We start from the raw sequence: 24,519 nt of genomic DNA, 5'->3' as shown, positions 1-24,519 counted from the left end.
AAGAGAGATAATTAAGAATAAAATTATTATATAAATTAAGATTTGGTAAGCAGATAACTAGAAATTGATTTGTTGTTTACAAAATCCATCAAATAAGTTATGTTAAAGCAAACAAAATGATTTTATATAAAAGGAAATAATGGTTTAGTGTTTGTAAAAAGCAATTAAAATAAATGGAAATATATAGTGCTAATAATACTCCCTCTGTTTCAAAATATAAGATGTTTTAAGGCAAAACACGCATATTAAGAAATAGTTACATTTATAAAATTTAGCCAATCATAAACAATACTGCATAATATAAAATATAAAATTAATCTAAAAGTTACATAGAAAGTTAGAAATATCCTATATTATAGAACAAAAATACTTCTCTAAACATCCTATGTTATGAAAGGAAGGGAATAATAATAAATAGCCTCGTTAAAAACGGAAACAATGAAAAGTAAAACGAGTTTGAGTTTGAACGAAGAGTTTTTTTTTTTTTGAACGAAGAGTTTGAGTTTAGTTAGGATTAGGACAATAGTTTCCTTATTTAGTTTTTGGAAATCTTCTAGAATTTACATTAAGAAATAGAAAACAGTCTCTCGTTTAGTTTTCCTTATTTCGTTTTCAAATTAAAATCATTCTAAGATTACATTAAGTAAGAAGTAATCTATAAATAGTATAGCTCAAGAGATCAAGTATTTTTTATTCATCCGATCATTACAAACAAGTTTCAGTCATTCTGATTCACGAGTGAGAGTGACGACGTTTTTTTTTTTTCTTTTGTTGCCGATAATGGAGCCAATATACAGCCCTTTGCCTATTGGATACATGTTTCGTCCTACAAAGTTTGTGATGGCAAATAACTTGTTGAAGAAAAAAGATTTGGGACAGATCATAACAGCTCGTAGGGTACCGGGAGATTTTCATGATATCTTTTCGAAACATCCTCGTGATTTGCCAGGCTATCCAAGAGAATAGCATTGGTATTATTTATGCAAAAAACGTAACCACCAAGTTACTACTAGTAACAACCTCTGGACACCAACGGGAGAAGTAACCAATGTATTAGATCCGAAGAATCGGAGACTAATTGTTGCTAGCAGACGTCGGTTTACTCTCATTGAGAAAGAAGAAGAAGGACAATATGATTGGTTCTTGGATGAAATTAGCCTCCCACGAACAGTTTCAGATTCTGTTTGGGCTTTTTTGCCATATCTTGGGCAAGAAGATTAAACCTGAATTTGATTATTTGCCGCTCATAATCGAATCTGAACCCGAATCCGAAGACGAAGAAAGTATTGATAACCCTGCAGAGATTTCGGATCTTCTTAAAGAGCAAGATGACGAAAATGTTCTTCCCCCAGGAGGCCAGGACCCCCCACCTCCTCCTGCACCTAATTAGATTCTTATGAACTGTCTTTAATTGTTCTAGAAGAGAGTTGCATAGTAACAAGATCTACTCAAGGTATTTTTGCATAGATAGTGGTGGTGGTGGTGGAAATTAAAGCCCTTTGACATCTCAGTTACATTTTTCCAAATCAGGCTTTCTACAACCAGGAAAGATTGTTGTCAAGTTTGTATCGCTAATACATTTAGGTTGTGTTAAACTATCTTATAGTGAGTGTCATAGGATGGGGATCCCCACTTGTGTGGTATTTTGTTTTTGTTGCTTTATGATGTTGGGTTGGTTTTATATAAATGCTTATGTATCATCATGTCTATCTCTTGGTCTGAATGTTAGTTACTTAAAACATAAAACCTGCAAAAATATAAAACAGAGCGCAACAAAGGAATCAAACCTGTTAAAGAGTCAAATCTGGAAATATTAAGGTTAAACACTCAAAGACAAACCTAACAAATTGGTTTTATTCAAGCTAAGACTACAGATTTAACTAGTAAATTACAACAACAAAAAAAAACAAGTTTTGAATCATTTTCAAAATTGATTAAAAAAAACAGTCCTATGGTCACTCAAAATATATTTATAGCCGTTCAGAGCTTAAAGTTTGTTTACAAGTCAAAACTACATCTATATATACCTTTTCTACACTGTTATTGAAGACTTGTTTGTTATTTGCCTTCATTCAATTATCCATGATCTTATCTAGATGATCTGTAATCTTTAAGCATGCTTCTCTTGTGCGGTTGTTTAAATTTTACCCTTATCTTACTTCCTCACTTAGGTCATCTTAGGCGTAAGACCATTTTTAACGCCAGAACAGGCAGACTGTTCTTGGGCTTTTTTAATTGCAAAATAAAGAATAGTGGGCTTAGCACAGGCAAAACTGTTCTTATTTCAGAACAGTTTTTAGGTTGTTCTTGTGCGAAGTGGGGAATTTTTATTGGACAAATATTTTGGTCGGTGGAGAGATATCTCGTCTCTTTGGTATTGTCGACATAGAATTTTTTTCCTTCTCTCCCAACTACGAAACGGCAAAACGGCGATCTCATCTCCGTTCTTCTCTCCCAACTACGAAACGGCGATCTCATCTCTGCTGTCTCCTCGTCGAAGCCCAGTGATTCCTCTGTCTCATCGGCGAACTCTCCGTCTACTCTCTCCATCGTATCGCTGTCCATTCGTCTCCTCTGTCTCATCGGCGATCTCTCCGTCTAATCGTCTCCTCTGTCTCGGGTGGCTCGCAAATCTCATCTCCGGTAAACAAAGGCGAAGGTAATCACATCTCCCGAATTTCATCGATGTTTCATCGATTTGGGTTTTTCAAATCTATGAATTAGAATTAGGTTTTGAGTCAATATTGAGAGTTGTGTGTTGTTTGAGTCAATTTTGAGTGTTGTGTTGTTTGAGTCAGTTTTTATGATGCTTTAGCCTTTGGTTTAGGGTTCAATCTCGTGTCTTTGAATTAGAGTCAATTTTGAGTGTCATCTGTTGTTTGAGTCAAACCTTTTTAGTGTCGTGTGTTGATTGAGTCAGTTTTGTTGATGTTTTAGCCTTTGGTTTAGGGTTCAATCTCGTGTCTTTGAATTAGAGTCAATTTTGAGTGTCATCTGTTGTTTGAGTCAAACCTTTTTAGTGTTGTGTGTTGATTGAGTCAGTTTTGTTGATGTTTTAGCCTTTGGTTTAGGGTTCAATCTCGTGTCTTTGAATTAGAGATTATTTTGAGTGTCGTTTGTTGTTTGAGTCAAACCTTGTAAGTCAATTTCGCTTATGTTTGAGTCAATTTACAGTGATGAACATTAATCGATTTTGGTTGTTTGTTTATGAGCCTTGCAGGTGAAGGTTATACATGGGAAATTAAATCGGATATTCATCATCAAACCTGCATCATCAAACGAAAGTTATCACAAGGTAAGTGTATATTGACAGTAAACTTTGATGAATTGAGTGTAGTTGTTGTTTGTATAGGAAAGGTTTTAAACTTTGTTTATTTCATTGGTGTTGCGGTTTAGTAAGTGTTGTGTGATTGCTTGTTTAGTCTCGGATGTTATAAAGTTAGTAGTGTCAGTGTTGTGTGATTGCTTGTTTATCTCGGTTGTTTTTAAGTAAGTAGCGTTAGTGTTGAGTGATTGAGTCTTGAGTCTTGAGTCTTAAAATGTTTAAAACTTTAGTCTTCAGTCTTAAAGTTAGATGTAAGTGTTGTGTGATTGAGTCTTCACTCTTATTAAAATTTTGAAAACCTAATTGAAAATTTGAAAACCTTTAAAACTTTAAAAACTTTTAAAAAAACACTCAATGACCATTATTTACTTCTGATTTGACTGAAGTAGGTAATGGTTATTGCTTGATTTAAAGACTCTAACAACAAAAAACTTTTGAATTAATGATCCTCTTACCTTCTCTATATTACATCCAATCTCTAGTAAGCTTCTTCATTGTATAAGACCTTTCTTATACGCTTCTTCCAATCTCTAATAAGCTTCTTCCAATCTCTAATAAGCTTCTTCCATTCTCTAATAAGCTTCTTTCTTCTTTAAGACCTTTCGCGTAAGCTTCTTCCATCTTTAAGTCCGATTGCTATGGCATCAAACAATACTCCTAACAGCCAGTCTCAATCCTATTTTAGCCTACTAGACTTCCCCTATGACAGCTTTGCTCCCAATGTAAACACTAGTTCGTCTCAAATCCCTGCTTTTAGTTCGCAACCTAGTTCAGTGCCAACTCAACCTCCTAGTCAATCAGAAGAGACAGCAGAACAGTTTAGGGAGAGATGGTTATGGTCTTCACAAGATGACCTAGTCCTGATAAGCGCCTGGTTAAACACATCGAAGGATGCAGTAGTTGGGAATGGCCAAAAGGCAGGGTCTTTTTGGAACCGTATAGGAGACTTTTACGGTACAAGTAGTCATGTACGTGGTGGTGCTGAGCCTAGGCTCCCTGAACATTGTAGACAAAGATGGCAAAAAATCAGTAAGGAGGTGAGCCAATTCTGTGGAGCTTTTGCGGAGGCAGAGGGTGAGAAAGCTATTGGGATGAACGATGTAGACGTTTTACAAAATGCTCACCAAATCTACACGAAGCTGTACAAGAAAAAGTTTGCTATGGAGTATGCGTGGACTGTGCTACGATTTGAACAGAAATGGGGAAACCTGGAGACTATGAACCCCACCCCAAAGACAACCAGTTCGAATAAAAGGAAAGCTGATGACACAGCTGGATCGACAGGTTTTGTCGTTGGTGAGCACGAGAGCAGACCTCCGGGCATAAAGGCAACAAAAAAACTAAGGAACAAAGGCAAAGCTAAGGCTACACCATCTGCGGAGTTTAGTCAGATGTTTGAGTTAAAACAGAAGGACTTGGAGGGCATGAAACAACTCCAAAAGATGTCTATTCTTGACACTCTCATTGCCAAGAATGAAACCCTAGACGAAGATGAAAAAGCGCTTAAGAAGAAGCTAATGGCGGAATTGTTTTAACTTAGATGAAAACCCTCGAATGTTTGTTTAACTATGCTTGTTTGCTATGTTTTTAATGAATACTATGCTTGTTTGTTTGATGGTGTAATCGTATGTTTCTTATGTTTTTAATGAATACTATGCTTGTTTCTTATGGTATATGTTTCTTATATGTGTGTTTATGAATAATATGATTGTTTGCTTTGGTCTAACTATATGTTTTCGTTATGATGATGATGTTTAATAACTCGGTGTGTTTTCGTTTTCAGGTTGAACAAGTCATGGATTGTTTATACGACTATGGTATAAACAGCCCTTTCGACGGTAGTAGCGATTCATCAGAAGAGGAGGCCGAGACTTGTTACTATCCTCCGGAACCGGCTCCTGCTATTGGTTTCATGAGTCTCTCTAGCCGTGTAGCTCAACCACTTCCTGCTAATGAGCCACAACTGAACCAGCTCAAGGAGCAAGTGACACAGCTCAACGACCAAATGATCCATCTCAAGTTACTTATGGTCCAACTCAAGGCTCAAGTGATCCAACTAAATGACCAAGTTATCCAGCTGAAGGACCATGTGATAAAGCTAAAGTAAATTTGTGTCATCATCAATTGTTATTGTGAACCCGGGATCAATGTCGGTATTTGGACTTTTGTTTAGGTTTGGTATTTGGATTTTTGTTTAGACTTGATGTTTGTGTCATTTTCGGTCACATGTATTTGTTTTGACTTCATGTTTGGTCACATGTATTTGTTTTCGTATGTTTGGATTTTTTAACAAAGACAGAGTCACACGTATCAAATTCACATGCACCAAGTTCACACTCTCAATGTCCGAACTCACATGCACCAAGCTCACACTCTCACATGCACCAAGCTGACACTATATATATGAGACGAGAACAACTCAAACTTACCAACTAAAACATATCAACTTACCAACTCAAACTTACCAACTCAAACATACCAACTCTTCTCTCTTCTCTCTTTTGTTCACCATTTTCTTCCTCTCACCAAAGACATTTTTTTCCTTAATCCTGGTATGGCATCTTTTTCCAACAATTTTCACTACCATTATGATGCCAATAACGATAGTTTAAACCAATACTTTCAAGAGCAATTTAATAACCAATTTCAAGCTGTTGAAGAGGAAAGTCCTGCCGAAAGGAAACCGCGTACATACATCGATAGAAAACGCGAAGAAGGGCATGAACGTTTGTGGAACGATTATTTTTCTGATAATCCGACATACAATGCTTGCCAATTCCGCCGACGGTTTCGAATGAACAAACCATTGTTCTTGCGTATTGTGGATCGTCTCAGTCAAGAAGTTCCATATTTTAAGCCAAAAAGGGATGCAACCTTACGGAATGGTCTTTCACCGCTACAACAATGTACTGCAGCAATTCGACTATTAGCATATGGGGCTGCAACGGACTCGGTTGAGGAATATATACGTCTTGCTGAATGTACTGCTCGTAAATGTTTGGAACATTTCGTCGTCGGAATAGTGGACTTGTTTGGCACTGAATACCTACGCCGGCCCACACCAGAGGATCTTGAAAGGCTACTCTTTTATAGAGAAAAGCGGGTTTTCCCGGGATGGTTGGAAGCATCGACTGTATGCACTGGAAGTGGAAAAATTGTCCAACCGCTTGGAAAGGAATGTATTCACGAGGCACTGGTAAGCCAACAATTGTTTTGGAGGCGGTAGCTTCACAAGATCTCTGGATATGGCACGCATTTTTTGGAGCTCCAGGTACTTGTAACGATTTAAATGTTCTTGATCAATCACCAGTTTTTAATGACATTATTTACGGTCGAGCTCCCGAAGTTACGTACTATGTCAACGGAAATGAGTATAATCTGGCTTACTATCTGACGGATGGTATTTACCCCGAGTGGGCAACATTTGTTAAATCCATCCCACAACCACAACACCCAAAGCATAAATTGTTTGCAGAACGTCAAGAAGGTGCAAGAAAAGATGTTGAGCGTGCATTTGGAGTCCTGCAATCTAGATTCGCCATGATTAAGAATCCAGCTCTTTTATGGTCAAAGGGTAAAATTGCATATATTATGAGAGCATGTCTAATACTCCATAATATGATTGTCGAAGATGAACGAGATTCATACACACTCTATGACGAACAAGAATTCCAACAAGATGATGGAACTGGAACTACTCCGGATCTTACGTTTTCGGTAAATATGTCTTCAAATTTTCAGGGATTAGGTGATGGCCATACAATGATCCGTGATAGACAAGCACATCTCAATTTAAAGGAGGATTTGATTGAGCATATATGGAATAAATTTGGACTTTAAACTATGTATTAAATAAATTAAATGTTTGTGTGTTTTAATTAATTAAGTAATATGTTTGTTTGGTTTTTAAAATAAATTTACAATGTTTTGTTGTTTCATAAAAATTTGGTATTGTATTATGAATTTTAGTTAAAGTTTTATAAGTTTGAAATTTAAATGTTCTTTTATAATTTTAATAATTTATAAGTTTATAAGTTTAAGAATATGATGAAGAATATTAAATAATTGTAATAAGTTTAATTTTAATATTACAAACCAAATTTATTAGATTTTATTATTGTTTTATGTTTAATAATATTATATTATTAAATCTTAAGATCTTAAGTGTTCTCCCTATAACTATCTTTTTAACAATAGATCTTAACTACTGATCTTAGATTATTTTCCTAATATATTAAATCTAAGAACACCAAAAACTGTTCTGCCTATAAAGATGCCCGTGTTCTTAGCCCAAAAAAATTAGAAAAATAATGAATAGTGGCATAAGAACACCAAGATCAGTTCTTAATGTAGAATTGTTCTTAGCTCAGTTCTAAGCTGATGTGGCAAGCTGTGAATGGATATTATTTTTTGTAAACAATTTTTCACAAATTAAAAGAGGATTTGATTGAGAATATATAGAATAAATTTGGACATTAAACTATATATTAATTAAATAAAATGTTTGTGTGCTTTAATTAAGTAATATGTTTGTTTTTTTTTTCTTTTTTTAATGTTTTTTTGTTTCATAAAATTTTGGTATTGTATTTTGAATTTTAGTAAAAGTTTTATAAATTTGCAATTTAAATGTTATTTTATAAGTTTTTATAATTGTAATATATTTAACATTATTATATTATTAAATCTTATGACCTTAAACATGTTCTTCCAATAACTAACTTTTTAACAAAAGATCTTAACTACTGATCTTACATTATTTTCATAATATATTTATTCTAAGAACACCCAAAATAATTCCCCCTATAAAGATGCCCTTATATAGATTGCTTTTAAACTATTTTTTCAATCCAAATGAAGAAAGGCAAAACATAAATATACATTAGAGAGGTTCTAATAAACTTATAGAGGGAATAAATTCCAATTCAAGTCTTAGTTTGAAGCATACATTACAAATTTACAATATTACAAAACCCAATAATGTGTACCATGGATTTGTTCGTACATATGTTGTGGATGTCATGGACACTTTGTACTTTAGACTTTATGATTGTCCGAGGCAAATGATCTCTATATCATTAATATATAGTGATTGATCGGGATTGTAAATTGTAGTACTAAATATTTTTTTAGGTTATTAAAACTGTTAATAATTTAGTAGACCTTAATTAGTTGTTGTATTAATAAAGAAACGAAATTGTATTATTATGTCTTGTCTTGAGCCACCCACACTTTAAAGTTCAAACAAAGTTAGGACATCTTCTTATATAGTTTAACCATATATATTTATAGATATTTGATATATAGTCATCCCCAAGTTTTCTATGCTTTAGACTTGGTGGTTGTGACATTCTTTCTTATAACAACATTCGTCTCAACTTAGTACAAACTCAAATACTCAATAATAATTCAAAGTATCACTTTGAAAAATCTTAAGTAGATATATAAACCTTTGACTATCGTTTATTATTTTGAATATATATATTTTTTTATAAATTTGTTTCGAATTTTCAAAATTCACGCTTTAAATTAAGTAATAAATATAAAAAGATTGAACACAATTTGATTCGGTGATATTATTTTAGGCTCAATTAGATAACAAATCTAAAATTCTATAAATTTTTATATAACTTTTTTGGTAAATTTGGAATATCTTTCCTGAAAAAAGAGTACCCATAAATTCCAAATCCAAAGGACACTAACGGTAGCGGCAACGACAATAACGACGGTCCACGAGACCCAGACCCATCTTGGTATGACGTCATCAGCACCTCCGCTGACGTAAAACCACGTCATCTTGACGATAAGCAGCGGCGCCAGAACGCACCTGCAGACGCTGTACGACGCGTAAAACGGCAGCGTCACGAAACGGCGCAAACGCACCGCGAGTGGCGCGTCTGGACCACGCGCATCCGCGAGCGTCCACGTGTTCTGGCACGCACTCGTGGCCTCGGCGACGACGAGTAGCGCAAGGAGAGCGCACGCGCCGTGGGCGACCAAATAACGGCAGGTGAGGAAAACGAAGAGCACGGCGGCGTGGTGAGCGGCGAAGAGCGAGTCTCCGCCGGCTGGGGACGGGAACACGGCGAGGTGGAGGAGATCGGCGAAGAAATAAGCGGAGCTGAAATCGAGAACGGAGTTTTGAGCCTCGGTGTTGGCGGAGGAGAAACCGCGGTTAGGGTCGGAGAACAAGGCGTTAGAGGCGAGGAAGACGGCGGAGACGCCGTGGAGGAGGGAGATTAAACAGCTGGAAGCGAGAGGACGAGACTCTGGAGTCCAGTTTTTGAAAATGAATAAGTAACCGAGAAGATAAACGAAGATGAAGATTGAGAAGAACAATGGAAGATCTCTGGTGAACGTGATTGGTTCCATTAGTGATAAAATAAGTTGAAGCTTTTTGAAGACGTCGATACATATATATATATATATATATATATATATATATATATATTATAGAGAGAGAGAGAGATGAAGATGATGACACGATGGAGATGGTTGAGGTTTGTTTAGATAATCGGGGAAAAGGGTTTGGTGAGGGGAACACGTAAAAACGACGCCGTTTAAAATGATATGCAAATCTTTAGAAGGCTGTGTGACATTTGTTTACTAATTTCATTTTCTTATGTTTTGTGCTCCCGTTTGTCCAAAATTTAAAAAAAAAAAAAATGTTTTGTGCTCCTTGACAAAAAAAATGTTTTGTGTTCTTTTTTCCAGGTTTTAAGAAGTGGATTCACTTTTAAATAGATTTCAGTATGTTCAAACTGCTTAAAAAATCATTGAAAATGTGATAATTTGTCAATCATATGTGCAATGTACTTGTTCTATAGTCAGTATTCAAACTTTTTATTCTGGCAACACTTGTTCTGTTTCTATAGTAGTAATCACATTTATTTTTATTACGTCGTTCCGTATAGTTGTCTCAGTCCTGTTGTCACCCTATTTTGTCATAATCAAATAACAAAAACATGATGTCATTCAAATATCCATTGATAGATTGTTGTCCGAATCGGATATAGATGACAAAATGTACAGAGAATCATTGTCAAGAACAAATGTAAAGATCAGATTCTTACACAAACAAACAATGGTCTTTGACTCTTTTTTTTTGTTTTTTTTTCTCTTTTTTTTTTTTGTTTTTCTGTTTCCTTTTTATAATCATACACTGACTACTAAGGACTTCTTCTAAGGGAAGTCGCGTGGCAAAAAGCTTCTAAGGTCTAAGCGTTTTACATAATTTAAACACCACACTGAGTTAAGAGAGATCCTATCCATGGAGGGCTAAGACCTTCATTTTTTGTCTGTGTGTGTTCACATCCGTGTACCTGCCCTGGCTATTATACTTTTATATATAATACATGTATATATTATATACACTTCTTAACGTTAATCGATTTCACCTTCTTCCACGTCGTTGCCTAGTTTTGGAACAGCGGGAGCCTGAGCCTCGGGTTCTTCTACATCATCATCATCGTCTTGTTTCATGTACAATCCAAGTTTCTCAAGGGGGTTACTTTCTTTCAGGTTGAAACTTCCAAGTGCGTCTAAAGGTCTCTCTGGACTGGTTTCATCTGGTTTTGGAACCGCAGGAGCCTCGGGTTCTTCTTCATCATCGTCTTGTTTCATGTACAGTCCGAGTTGCTCAAGAGGATTACTTCCTCCGAGGTTGAAACTTCCAAGTGCGTCTAAAGGTCTCTCCGGGCTGGTTTCATCTGGTTTTGGTACCGTCGCGCGAGCCTCAGGTTCTTCTTCATCATCATCTTGTTTCATGTACAGTCCGAGTTGCTCAAGTGGGTTACTTCCCCTGAGGTTGAAACTTCCAAGTGCATCTAAAGGTCTCTCTGGGCTGGTTTCATCAGCTGAGCTTGGTAATTGCTCAGGTGCACTCGAACTCAGCATCTCTAGGTCCTCGAGAAACCGCGAGTTCTCATTGATCTCTACAGTTTTCTCCATCTGCAGGGAAGTCAACGACATATATCATGTGGATCGTAACTTACATTGATGAAACATGTATATACTTATCAGTAAACGTGCTTCATATTTTAAACATGTATATACTTATTGAGTGTTTTTTAGGGTTTGTGATCCTGTAATGTAAGTCAGGTGTTTGCTAATTACCTTCAATAAAGCTTGGCGAGCTGCTTCTCTTTCGACTTCTCTCTTCCGCTTAGCCTCAGCAGCAGCTTCTGCAGCGGCCTCTGCTTCAGCTTGGCGACGAGCATCTTCAGCAGCCTTTGCTTCAGCTTGTAGCCGTGCTTTCTCTGGCAACAAAAGTAAATGGTTTTCAATTATAAGTAAAATGTTCTAGTGTAAAAAGGATCCAGAGAAACAACAAAAGTTAACAAATTGGGTTGTTAATAATATATAAACAACCTTTCTTCTTTTGCAGTTCGAGTTCTTCTCTTTCTTTGCGCAGCCTTTCTGGATCACCCTTAATACCATTCTGCTCTCACAAAAGATCAAATTCAAACCAAATTAATTCCCAAAGGATCACGAGGACTGCTTTGAGGATACTGTAGAATATGTGATCCACGCATTTAACTCAGGATCAACTAATGCAAATGCGGTCGTCACTATTGTGTGTGAAAACTAGTACGCTAATTAATATCTAGGTCCGTTCGACGACTATTATCCTCTTTGAGTTTATAGAAGTTTAGAAAAAGTAAACCTCAGGTAAAACAATTCTAATACTTTTTGCTTTAAACAAACTAAAATAAAACAATTCTAATACATCTCCAAGTTTCTGTGACTGTTTAGACTAAATCCAAATACCCTGCTACAAAATATAAAACCCAAACGTTATTTCTATTCTTCCTAAAATATCGTTGTTAAACCAGTGGGCCAAACAATTTTACCAAGAGTTCTCGCCAGAAGCATAATCCACTCGCCACTTAAGACTAATAAAGATAGGCTAAATTGAGGATAATTACAGACCTGTGGAAGTGGTTTCTCGCGTGCTTTTAGAATGATATCTGCAAACCGGTTCTTCAACAGCGCAGCTCTATAGCGCTTCTCAGATGAAGCTGGAGTCTCTAACATATTTCCTGAAGTATTAAAAGTTGACAAAAGTGTGAGATTACTCACTTCATGGCTCAAATTGAGAAAAAGGGTAACTCCTTCTCTCTACATCTCACCCTCATGTTGGCCATCTGATTCATCAGTACCAGGCTTCTGCTGAGAACAAATATCCATCTGCTCCAGCGCACCAGTAGATTCTGTAATGAATACACCAGCATACAAACTGTAAATATGTATTTTTAAGAAAATTCTTCAACATAATTTTGTATCCAACAGCGGTAACCAATGTCTATTTACACTACAGATATTACAACAGAGCAAACTTTGGATAAACCTCTCCAGGAAACAGAGAGTAGTACAGAGGAAGTAGGGTGGAGAAGTAAAACTACAATCTTATGAATACTGTTACGACCATAATAAGAAGTTAAAGGAGATAAGTACTCACGACTTCCTTCAAACTCAATTCTTGTATTTTCATCTCTTTGCGCCTCAGAATTTGCAGTTTCAGGCATCTGAAAAGTAACCAACTGCATGTTTTAGATTCATAGGAAATTACATGCCTCAAAAAGCTGAGATTATAGATTATTATACCTTGGCAGAATCATCCTGAACCATGGGTTTAGCATCATCAGATAGATCTTCCGAGCTACCAGACTCCGAATCTGAAAAGCAACACTCTATTCAGTAACACACAGAATCTGATACAATAACATGATGCTACATAAACCTACTAAACATTAGATTCTCGATTCTGCACATATTTGTTAGCTAAGCTGTAGATCATTTGATCAAAATAAAATAGAAAGCTAAGCTGTAGACTTTTATCCTACTGTTCTTCAGAAAAAGGCTCCCTCGATGTAATCACCGGAAACAAATTTAACAAACTTTTAATAATGATTACATCAACAAATGAAATTTTGACGAACTCCACAACCACCATAGAATTTGATAAGATCTAACTAAATTATGAAATTCAACAGACAGGAAAATTATTTGCGCAAACAAATAATCATATGGTAAACAAAACAAAAAAAACCATACCAATATCATAATATGACCATAGGCTGGAATATATAACTATATAAGCTTCTGATATATACATGAGTTATTGACATATTATAACATTCACAGAGACCTACGACAAGAAAATGTTAAAGGAGTTGACGTATATATATGGGTTGCAACTAACCACTGGAGCTCCTTGAGATAGGAGGTTCATTTCCACCGACATATTCATCAGCCAATTCATTTCCTAGAAAAGGAACACAGAAGCAGAGAAAAAGTAAGACAATTGGTGAACACAGAGACCACTGACTAATATAATCCCGGAACACAATTTGCTAACAGAATTTGATTTTCACCTCGTTGCACAGATGAAGTGCTCGGTCCTGATCCATTAATAAGCTGCAACCAAAGAAATCCGCTTCGTCTCAGTAAAAAGTTCTACTAAAATGTAATCCAGCAGGTGAGATGATTACCTCTATTTCACATGGTTCAACATTCGCCTGTTTTGCTTCTTTATTTTGTATATATTCATCTAGAAGGTTTTGAAGAGTGACCAGTACTTCATCACTGAGGACATCAATGTCTATCTCAATTTCATCTTCTGCAATTTCTCCTCCATTCGAACTGTGCTTCTTCAAAAAGTCAATTATATGTGCAGGAAGTTCGTCGAGTAGTGACTCGAGTTGTCTGCCCAATTTATGTCTCTCCTCTGCTGACATAAGTGGCTTCACGGGTTCTGGAACACACTCTCTAATAGGTGAAGCCATCTTTCTCTTCTTCGTTGGTGGGACAGATATAGCAGCTTTCCCTTCGTCATTGAGCTCCAGTGATATTGCAGGCAGCGTTTGCATGCTACACGCTGGTAATTTTTTTTCGATAGTTTTCCACCGCGCTTCAAATAATTTACTAAGGATATCCCCCATAATGTGAACATCATGTCCTGGAGGGTTATATGTCATTGCATTGGTAAATGTAAGCCTCACGTCAGCAGCAAACTCATGTGGGCTTGAATATAAACCAGAGGCTAAGTTCTTCTTCACTGTCCCTAAGTCCATGGGGTGTTCGATGATGGTGAGATAGTCAGGTATGTTCAGTTTCACTACATCAACTGGCGCCTGAAAAACCCAAGAATGCGGATGGGACCACAGCTTTTTCAGCAGCGTGTCACATTGCTTCATCAGTGTAATGTTAGGAGTGCTAGTCATAGGCTCTTTCGAAGACTCAAACTTCCCAGAGGTACCACGATTCCATCCACGAGAAGTCCCAGTCTGATGCCGAACTTTCTTTCCCGATCCCATCGCAAAATCAGAAGGCTTCTTCGTATTGCTGGCTCGAGATGATAGCTTATGAGCAGAGCTAAAACCAACCCTATCACTAGTAGACGACATAGCAACTGGGTTCATTCTCTGCAACTCAGCATTTCTAAGAACTATTTTTGTCTGCTCCAGCTCCATTTTGAGCCGATATATCAAATCCCTCCTCTCAGACTGTGTCATATTATACAGAGAAATGACTTGTCTCTGGACACCATAAGGATCTTCATCATTAGGATTCAACATAATACACTTCCGTGCAGGAGTAGTAGAATTCTCAGATGCAGTGACCTCAGTATCAATCTGTGCAGAGCTCCCAGAGCCCTCTGATTCATTAGGCGCTTCAAAAGTATTCCGATAATACCCTCCCGGGAACGCAGCACTTTCAACCATCGTTTTGGCACAGATATATAATCAAATCTTCACCAGCTTCTACAGCTCATTTACAAGAGACCTGCATCGTACATATCTAATAACTTAATCCACAGAAACTAATATTTCAACGCTCTAAACCACAAAGACTGTTCCTTTTAATTGCAACATTTTCGTAAAATTTCGACAGGGGGAAAAAGCTTGTTAGAACACAACAAGCCAGATCTAATCATAAGTGAAATAACAACGTTGGAATCTCAGAAAACCTGGAATATAACCGTAAAAATTAAACCTTTGCCATTCCAAGTTTCAATTTATCTAGTTTTTGGATTCCAAAATTCGAAACCCTAGCCTGATGCCAAATTCAATTGAAACCTAATCATTCGAATTGAGAAAACCCCAACAAATAAAAAAAGATCGAAAATATTTGCATATCCTAAAGCTGAATCCTCACAAATTTTTCACAAACCAAACCTCTTCCTCCCACAGAAATTACCTTTCAAATCAGACAACACGGAGCTTTGAAAAATCTCAATCTCAGACGCGAGCTCACCAGAGAAGAAGCGATATTACAGAAGAATTATCCCAGAAGATTTCACCGAAACCCTAGAATAAAAATCGCCCCCAATTTCAGAATCTCCTAAGATCCGTGAACCATGTCCACAAACACGGCACAAAGTAGAAGATTGAACAACCAAAAACCCTTGAATCTGGAAACTGACTACGAATCCAAACCTGAATCTCTCGTGACCACCAAATCGACGACAACCCTTAAAAGATCAGAGCTTTCCCGTGATTAAAAAAAAAAAAAAGAAGAAGCTGGAGACAAAAACGAAGTCGAAGAAGACTCAGAGAAAGAGAGAGAGGAAAACAAAAAGTTTCTTACATTAATTTTATGTTTTAAAAATATATAGTTCACCGACAAAAGCCTACCTCTAATTTTCTGATCGGACGGTTCATATTGATTGAAGGACTCGCCGCCAGATCCATATCTAACGGTTAATGTGATCTTGTCTGCGCGGATTTAACGACTTTACTTAACGTGCGTTTCCTTTACGTGTCCTACGTGGCAATATTTTTTAACAGGTGGGAAAATTAACGTGTGACGTTATTTGGACAGTGATCATTGACTTTTTATTATTATTGGTAGTTTTGTTTGACTGGTTATATTTCTAGAAGACGTACTGGTGTGGTGAGTGAGTTCACTAGCTAAATGAAATACGACATGGAGATGGAGTTTGAAACGTAAAACGACACGTATTCTTCTGATGTGTGTGCCGTTTTATTGATTTTCTTGTTCGGAGGACCATAGTGTTTTAATATTTTTTTTTATAATTCAGGTATTCAAAGCCCAGTGGGCCCTAACTAGCCCACTAGCCCGAAGACAGCAAGAGTGGTTCTTGGAGGCCGCATAAGCCAATGTTAAATTTTTCTGTGGTGGCCACTTAAGGTATTTGCAGCCGGCTGTTTGCAGAGTGTTTTAATATTAAATTATTAATCCGAGAAATTTTGTGGAGATTTTTTTTTGTTTGTCGGCCACAAGACTTTGTATTCAATATAACTGTCAACATACAATGTTGCATGAGATTACAAAATCTGACTTCCTTATCCTAGCATTTTTAGCCAGACCATCTACTATTCCGTTTACTGAACGTGAGATTTTTACAAAATTTATAGTTTTATAGGAGGAAGCAATGTTCGCAAGGTCCATCAAATGGTTGCTATGAGAGACTGGTCACTGGGTTGGAAGTTATATCTGCATTTGGAGATGTGAGACGCTCGTTGTACAGGGTTTCTGCATCTTTTTGTGGAGATTAATATGATGGGAACAATTAACAGTATTTTTTCAGAATTTGACACGAAGCAAATTAGTGAGGAACTCGTCTGGTCTAAAAACAACTGGATGGGCTAGGCCCGTTTTGATTTTATTATAAATAACGCCAACTTGATATATCTGTCCATAAACGATCTGATAATGGTGGATTTGGTTTTGATTTGGGGCCATCGGTTTTTCTTCTCTTTAATTATTACTTATTAGTTTGGTTACTTCGGTGTATGTAAAACATTAATGAACTGCGTTTAACTAGACGCAACGGTTATGATCGTTGTTGTCGGGCCACCTTTAGGACCGCCAATGTCATCAATCATTGGTTCTTCTCTAGATTACGAAATTGTCTCACCCATAATCTTCGCCATATTATAATTACACATATGGGCTTTTGGTTTTTGAAAACGCAACTCTCATCATCAAACACTGAATGTATTTGGAAAACACACACGTTCATTAAAGCAAGGAGATGATTGATATAAGTTGTACCTATAGCAGAGTTTTGGATAAGACATTAACTTTTCCAAATCATTCATCATCTTTGAATAAGGTCTCGTCTTTCCTAAGAGAAGAAAGAAAAACGATATTAGACGTAAAAGAGAGGAGATGGAAATATATTTGAGTCTTTTTGAGAAGATTCAAAAGCTCAAGTATTCTCATTTGTGAAAATATACTACAAAAGTGATGCAGTTTTGGAAGGGATCAACCAAGAGTAGGATGAATTCACACAATTTAAGAAGTAAAAGCTAGAATGACTGGACAAAATAACCATCGGCAAGATGAGACAAATCATTAATCATATATATAAAAGTAAAGTTTCACTCTCTACTTATTAGTACACTTGGCAATGACTTTAACAAAAAAAATAATATTAAACCATAAATTAAAAATATTTAATTTTGACATTTAACTCATATTTTAAAACTGAAATCATATAAATTATGCATTGACTTTCTCCATTGAATTGTATTCAAACAAGTAATAAATTAGAATTGTAACTCTCATTTTTCTAAATGTAATTTCTCATCACTTCTTTTCCTATAAATACTCATTTTCTTATTTTCTTAGTCTCTCATTCTTTCATTCTCTCATCTTCTTCCACTATATCTCAATTTTTTTTTTTTTTTTTTTTTGTGTTTTTTGTGTTTTTTTGTTATTGTTGTTGTATGGCTCTAAAAAGTCAAATTAAATATCATTGTAAAAGCTTAATTCTAAATTTTAATTTTAAAGTTTGTATGATGTGTATATCTTACATTGTTTTTATTTTCTGTTTTAAAAGGTTTATCTTCATTGTCTATTTTAGATTAAAAAGTTATACTTAACCATAAATTAAAAAACATTTAATCTTGACATTTACTCACATTCTAATATAAAACTGAAATCATATAAATTATGCATCACTTATTTTCCTATAATACCCATTCTCTTATTTTCTTAGTCTCTCATTCTTTCATTCTCTCATCCTCTTCCACTATATCTCAATTTTTTTTGTGTTTTTTGTGTTTTTTTTGTTATTGTTGTTGTATGGCTCTAAAAAGTCAAATTAAATATCATTGTTAAAGCTTAATTCTAAATTTTAATTTTAAAGTTTGTATGATGTGTATATCTTACATTGTTTTTATTTTCTGTTTTAAAAGGTTTATCTTCATTGTCTGTTTTAGATTAAAAAGTTATACTAAACCATAAATTAAAAAACATTTAATCTTGACATTTAACTCTCATTCTAATATAAAACTGAAATCATATAAATTATGCATCACTTCTTTTCCTATAATACTCATTCTCTTATTTTCTTAGTCTCTCATTCTTTCATTCTCTCGTCCTCTTCCACTATATCTCAATTTTTTTGTGTTTTTTGTGTTTTTGTGTTTTTTTTGTTATTATTGTTGTATGGCTCTAAAAAGTAAAATTAAATATCATTGTTAAAGCTTAATTCTAAATTTTAATTTTAAAGTTTGTATGATGTGTATATCTTACATTGTTTTTATTTTCTGTTTTAAAAGGTTTATCTTCATTGTCTATTTTAGATTAAAAAGTTATACTAAACCATAAATTAAAAAACATTTAATCTTGACATTTACTCACATTCTAATATAAAACTGAAATCATATAAATTATGCATCACTTCTTTTCCTATAATACTCATTCTCTTATTTTCTTAGTCTCTCATTCTTTCATTCTCTCATCCTCTTCCACTATATCTCAATTTTTTTTGTGTTTTTTGTGTTTTTTTGTGTTTTTTGTGTTTTTTGTGTTTTTTTGTGTTTTTTGTGTTTTTTTTGTTATTGTTGTTGTATGGCTCTAAAAAGTCAAATTAAATATCATTGTTAAAGCTTAATTCTAAATTTTAATTTTAAAGTTTGTATGATGTGTATATCTTACATTGTTTTTATTTTCTGTTTTAAAAGGTTTATCTTCATTGTCTGTTTTAGATTAAAAAGTTATACTAAACCATAAATTAAAAAACATTTAATCTTGACATTTAACTCACATTCTAATATAAAACTGAAATCATATAAATTATGCATCACATCTTTTCCTATAATACTTATTCTCTTATTTTCTTAGTCTCTCATTCTTTCATTCTCTCGTCCTCTTCCACTATATCTCATTTTCTTTTGTGTTTTTTGTGTTTTTTGTGTTTTTTTTGTTATTGTTGTTGTATGGCTCTAAAAAGTCAAATTAAATATCATTGTTAAAGCTTAATTCTAAATTTTAATTTTAAAGTTTGTATGATGTGTATATCTTACATTGTTTTTATTTTCTGTTTTAAAAGGTTTATCTTCATTGTCTATTTTAGATTAAAAAGTTATACTTAACCATAAATTAAAAAACATTTGATCTTGACATTTACTCACATTCTAATATAAAACTGAAATCATATAAATTATGCATCACTTATTTTCCTATAATACCCATTCTCTTATTTTCTTAGTCTCTCATTCTTTCATTCTCTCATCCTCTTCCACTATATCTCAATTTTTTTTGTGTTTTTTGTGTTTTTTTTGTTATTGTTGTTGTATGGCTCTAAAAAGTCAAATTAAATATCATTGTAAAAGCTTAATTCTAAATTTTAATTTTAAAGTTTGTATGATGTGTATATCTTACATTGTTTTTATTTTCTGTTTTAAAAGGTTTATCTTCATTGTCTATTTTAGATTAAAAAGTTATACTTAACCATAAATTAAAAAACATTTAATCTTGACATTTACTCACATTCTAATATAAAACTGAAATCATATAAATTATGCATCACTTATTTTCCTATAATACCCATTCTCTTATTTTCTTAGTCTCTCATTCTTTCATTCTCTCATCCTCTTCCACTATATCTCAATTTTTTTTGTGTTTTTTGTGTTTTTTTTGTTATTGTTGTTGTATGGCTCTAAAAAGTCAAATTAAATATCATTGTTAAAGCTTAATTCTAAATTTTAATTTTAAAGTTTGTATGATGTGTATATCTTACATTGTTTTTATTTTCTGTTTTAAAAGGTTTATCTTCATTGTCTGTTTTAGATTAAAAAGTTATACTAAACCATAAATTAAAAAACATTTAATCTTGACATTTAACTCACATTCTAATATAAAACTGAAATCATATAAATTATGCATCACTTCTTTTCCTATAATACTCATTCTCTTATTTTCTTAGTCTCTCATTCTTTCATTCTCTCGTCCTCTTCCACTATATCTCAATTTTTTTGTGTTTTTTGTGTTTTTGTGTTTTTTTGTTATTATTGTTGTATGGCTCTAAAAAGTAAAATTAAATATCATTGTTAAAGCTTAATTCTAAATTTTAATTTTAAAGTTTGTATGATGTGTATATCTTACATTGTTTTTATTTTCTGTTTTAAAAGGTTTATCTTCATTGTCTATTTTAGATTAAAAAGTTATACTAAACCATAAATTAAAAAACATTTAATCTTGACATTTACTCACATTCTAATATAAAACTGAAATCATATAAATTATGCATCACTTCTTTTCCTATAATACTCATTCTCTTATTTTCTTAGTCTCTCATTCTTTCATTCTCTCATCCTCTTCCACTATATCTCAATTTTTTTTGTGTTTTTTGTGTTTTTTTGTGTTTTTTGTGTTTTTTGTGTTTTTTGTGTTTTTTGTGTTTTTTTTGTTATTGTTGTTGTATGGCTCTAAAAAGTCAAATTAAATATCATTGTTAAAGCTTAATTCTAAATTTTAATTTTAAAGTTTGTATGATGTGTATATCTTACATTGTTTTTATTTTCTGTTTTAAAAGGTTTATCTTCATTGTCTGTTTTAGATTAAAAAGTTATACTAAACCATAAATTAAAAAACATTTAATCTTGACATTTAACTCACATTCTAATATAAAACTGAAATCATATAAATTATGCATCACTTCTTTTCCTATAATACTTATTCTCTTATTTTCTTAGTCTCTCATTCTTTCATTCTCTCGTCCTCTTCCACTATATCTCATTTTCTTTTGTGTTTTTTGTGTTTTTTGTGTTTTTTTTGTTATTGTTGTTGTATGGCTCTAAAAAGTCAAATTAAATATCATTGTTAAAGCTTAATTCTAAATTTTAATTTTAAAGTTTGTATGATGTGTATATCTTACATTGTTTTTATTTTCTGTTTTAAAAGGTTTATCTTCATTGTCTATTTTAGATAAAAAAAAGTTATATTACACCATAAATTAAAAAAAAAAAAACATTTAATCTTGACATTTAACTCACATTCTAATATAATACTGAAATCATATAAATTATGCATTAAATATAGGGAATTTGGCCAAAAATGCCATTTAAAAAAAAAAGTTGTTAGAAATACCAGTTTATAGTTTTTCTTGTGAGAACTGCCATTTTTCATCTTTGTGACATAAATAAAAAGACAAATTTACCCCTATAATAAAAAATGAGAAAAAACTATCTATTAATTGTTTGGTATAAGATCTTACAGTTTCTGCGGTAGACAACATTGGCTGTAGACATAATTCTCTTTATCATCTAAATTTTTGGTCCACAATTTGATGTCCTGTATTTATAATCCATAACTTAATACTTAAATTGGCCTTTGTTGTTCTACTTTTATTTATGTCATATGAAACACATTTCTCTTTCAATATACAAGTTGTAGTAGTGTGGACATTTTTTTTTGTTAGCAGTGGACACAAATCGTCAGACCAAACCTTGAGTGTGGTCTACTCAAGAGATGAAGGACATAATAGTGGTGGACAAAAATTTTGGCTGTTGGATGTGGTCCACTGGATTTGCAGACCTGCAGTGTGGACACGTTTTTTGTTAGCAATAGACACAAAACACATGACCAAACGGATATGGTCCAACTCAAGAGAAAAATGGACATGATAGTGGTGGACAAAAACCTGGTAGGCTGGATCTAGTCCACCAGACACCGGATCATGTAGTATAGACAAATTTGATAGTGGTGGACAAAAACCGGGTCGGCTGGATCTGGTCCACCGGACACCGGATTTGCAGACCTGCAGTGTGGACAAGTTTTATTGTTATCAATGGACACAAAACGCATGACCAAACATATATAGTCCACTCAAAGAGAACGAAAGACATAATATGGATGGACAAAAACCTGGCCGACTGGATCTGGTCCACCAAATCTGCAGACCTACAATTTTGCTTACCTATTGTCGGATATAAGAACTTTGGAACTAGACCTAGTGGTTTTAGCCTGCTACGGAGGAGGCAAGCGAATCAGACGGAGGTCTCAACTCTAGAACTCGTCTCAAATGTTTTTCCGGCCACGACAGACGGAGGTGAAGCAGTCGGAGGATTCGACCATAGTAGAATTGCTGCATGATGAAATCCATCATTGCATGCAGGAGAACTTAAAAAAGTGAGAGATTCAGATAACAATTTCATATTGAAAAAGAAGAAGATGAAAAGTCTGGTAGAAAGAGAAAAATCGAGAGTTATGAGAAGAGAGAGAGTTGATCGTTTATGTCTAAGAAACAAAGAAAAAATTAATAATAATTTTGGATTTAAGAAAAATGAAGGGTATAAAGGTTATTTGACAATAGATGTATGGCAGGCGGAAAAGAGAAAGGAAAAAGTGGCATTGGTGATAATGTTTGTTACTGTGTATGGCAGATCTGATAATATTCTCTTAAATATATTTCTCCACTCAATTGTATTAACACAAGTAATAAATTAGAATTATAACTCTCATTTTTCTAAATGTAATTTCTCGTCACTTCTTTTCATATAAATACACATTCTCTTATTTTCTTAGTCTCTAAGCCTCTTCCACTATATCTCAATTTTTATTGTGTTTTTTTTTGTTATTGTTGTTGTATGGGTCTAAAATTTAAATTAAATATCATTGTAAAAGCTTAATTCTAAATTTTAGTTTTAGCGTTTGTATGATGTGTATATCTTATATTGTTTTTTATTTTCTGTTTTAAAAGGTTTATTTTCATTGTCTATTGTCTATTGTAGATTAGCATCTTATAAGTCATTATTTTTCATACTCTTACAATATTCACCACACAATAAGGTCATGGGGTTGAAAAGATCCATCTTTAATTCTCTATTATGTAGTCTGGTTATCTCACATATTCATGTATCATTTTTAATAATTTATAATGATCAATATAATATTATCAATTTTAAAGTCTTTTTAATTTTGTAAAGTCTATAAACTCTATTCATAAAGTCTATTTTGTTTTGTGATCCAACAGATAAATATGTAAAAACCAATATAATATTTATATTATTTAAGATTTGAGGTTTTTGAAAACAAGAGAACTTAATTAAAAAAAAAAAATTGTCTTTTTGATTAAGCAAAATGAAAAAATGATTCCAAGAAGAAATCATGTTTAACTGGAAGTGAAATATAGAAAATAATATAATTTTAAAAATACCATTTAACTAAATCCTCTAAAGATAAATTCATTAGTATGAAATTCAGCACTATAAATTAAACTGATGATTTAAAAAAAAAAAAAATTGAAGTTATCCTTGGGGTTTTAAAAATTATTAGATCGAAGTTCATATAATTTTATAAGAAAACTAATTTAGTTTGTCACTTCAAAAGTAATATTTTCAATTTGGAATATTATGCGTGAGTGTTGAATTTATATCACCAAAACAATAAAAAAAATGTAAGTTTAAATTTTGATTGAGCCACTTGGTATTCATTTTCTTTTAAGTCAAAAATAAATTAAAATATTTATTTATAATTAACTCACTTTTAAATGCATTTAACTCCATTTAACTTAAATGTAACTCCTACCCAATAAATTTACATTCATTCCTCCAACTAATATATTTATCTTTCAAAAGAAAATGTTTTTGGTTAATTTTAATATTTTTAATCATTTTAATTATTTTAATATATAGATATATATATATATATATATATTTATATTGCTTTATACTTTGAAATGAGAAATATTTTATACACAATAATTTTATACATCGTTACTAAGTTTTTTGATAATATTTTATTTGATTCAATTTTACTATACTACAGTCTTATCTTTACAATGTCATTAAGAAAAACTCTTTAAATCAATATTTAACCTCTATAAAACATGATAAACATATATACACTCATATTAGGAAAATGTTTAAATTTCTATAGTATTATTTATATTAATATAGCTTATCAATTTGTAATAATTTTTTGTAGTATTTGTTAAT

At 33.3% G+C, this 24,519-nt stretch overlaps 2 protein-coding genes and 2 pseudogenes across 3 annotated transcripts; 2 read left to right on the top strand and 2 right to left on the bottom strand.

Annotated features, from left to right (window-relative positions):
* The first annotated feature begins 780 nt into the window (after positions 1-780).
* Positions 781-1,390, top strand: LOC104715035 (uncharacterized; annotated as a pseudogene).
* A 2,573-nt stretch (positions 1,391-3,963) lies between these two features.
* On the top strand, positions 3,964-4,860 carry LOC147937763 (uncharacterized). Its single transcript, XM_087465256.1, has one exon. It carries the CDS (start codon positions 3,964-3,966, stop codon positions 4,858-4,860), a length of 897 nt encoding a protein of 298 aa, XP_087321382.1.
* Positions 4,861-8,916: 4,056 nt separating this feature from the next.
* LOC104710548 (TLC domain-containing protein At5g14285 pseudogene) lies at positions 8,917-9,951 on the bottom strand (annotated as a pseudogene). The gene has a single exon (XR_015565691.1). The product of XR_015565691.1 is annotated as a TLC domain-containing protein At5g14285 pseudogene (transcript).
* Positions 9,952-10,361: 410 nt separating this feature from the next.
* LOC104710547 (transcription factor GTE8) lies at positions 10,362-15,937 on the bottom strand. Its single transcript, XM_087464740.1, has 12 exons — positions 15,763-15,937; positions 15,524-15,633; positions 13,816-15,109; positions 13,699-13,741; positions 13,527-13,589; positions 12,929-12,999; positions 12,783-12,849; positions 12,454-12,534; positions 12,254-12,363; positions 11,693-11,762; positions 11,438-11,580; positions 10,362-11,272 (listed from the first exon to the last, which is right to left on the bottom strand). The coding sequence occupies exons 3-12, from the start codon at positions 15,046-15,048 to the stop codon at positions 10,706-10,708; spliced, it is 2,448 nt and encodes an 815-aa protein (XP_087320866.1). The 5' UTR covers positions 15,049-15,109; positions 15,524-15,633; positions 15,763-15,937; the 3' UTR covers positions 10,362-10,705.
* Positions 15,938-24,519: the final 8,582 nt, after the last annotated feature.

The sequence above is a fragment of the Camelina sativa genome, chromosome 9, assembly GCF_030686135.1.
Source record: "Camelina sativa cultivar CO46 ecotype springtype chromosome 9, ASM3068613v1".
Taxonomy (NCBI): domain Eukaryota; kingdom Viridiplantae; phylum Streptophyta; class Magnoliopsida; order Brassicales; family Brassicaceae; genus Camelina; species Camelina sativa.
Note: the sequence above shows the minus strand (reverse complement) of the source record. Positions and strands in the feature narration are given on the sequence as shown.

Coding starts and splice junctions, on each gene's coding strand:
- LOC104710547 (XM_087464740.1), bottom strand. CDS start 15,048: ATGGTTGAAAGTGCTGCGTTCCCGGGAGGGTATTATCGGAATACTTTT. Junction 13,590..13,698: donor CACTTCATCTGTGCAACGAG/GTGAAAATCAAA, acceptor TTCCTTTTCTAG/GAAATGAATTGGCTGATGAA. Junction 11,581..11,692: donor CGAACTGCAAAAGAAGAAAG/GTTGTTTATATA, acceptor TTTTGTTGCCAG/AGAAAGCACGGCTACAAGCT.
- LOC147937763 (XM_087465256.1), top strand. CDS start 3,964: ATGGCATCAAACAATACTCCTAACAGCCAGTCTCAATCCTATTTTAGC.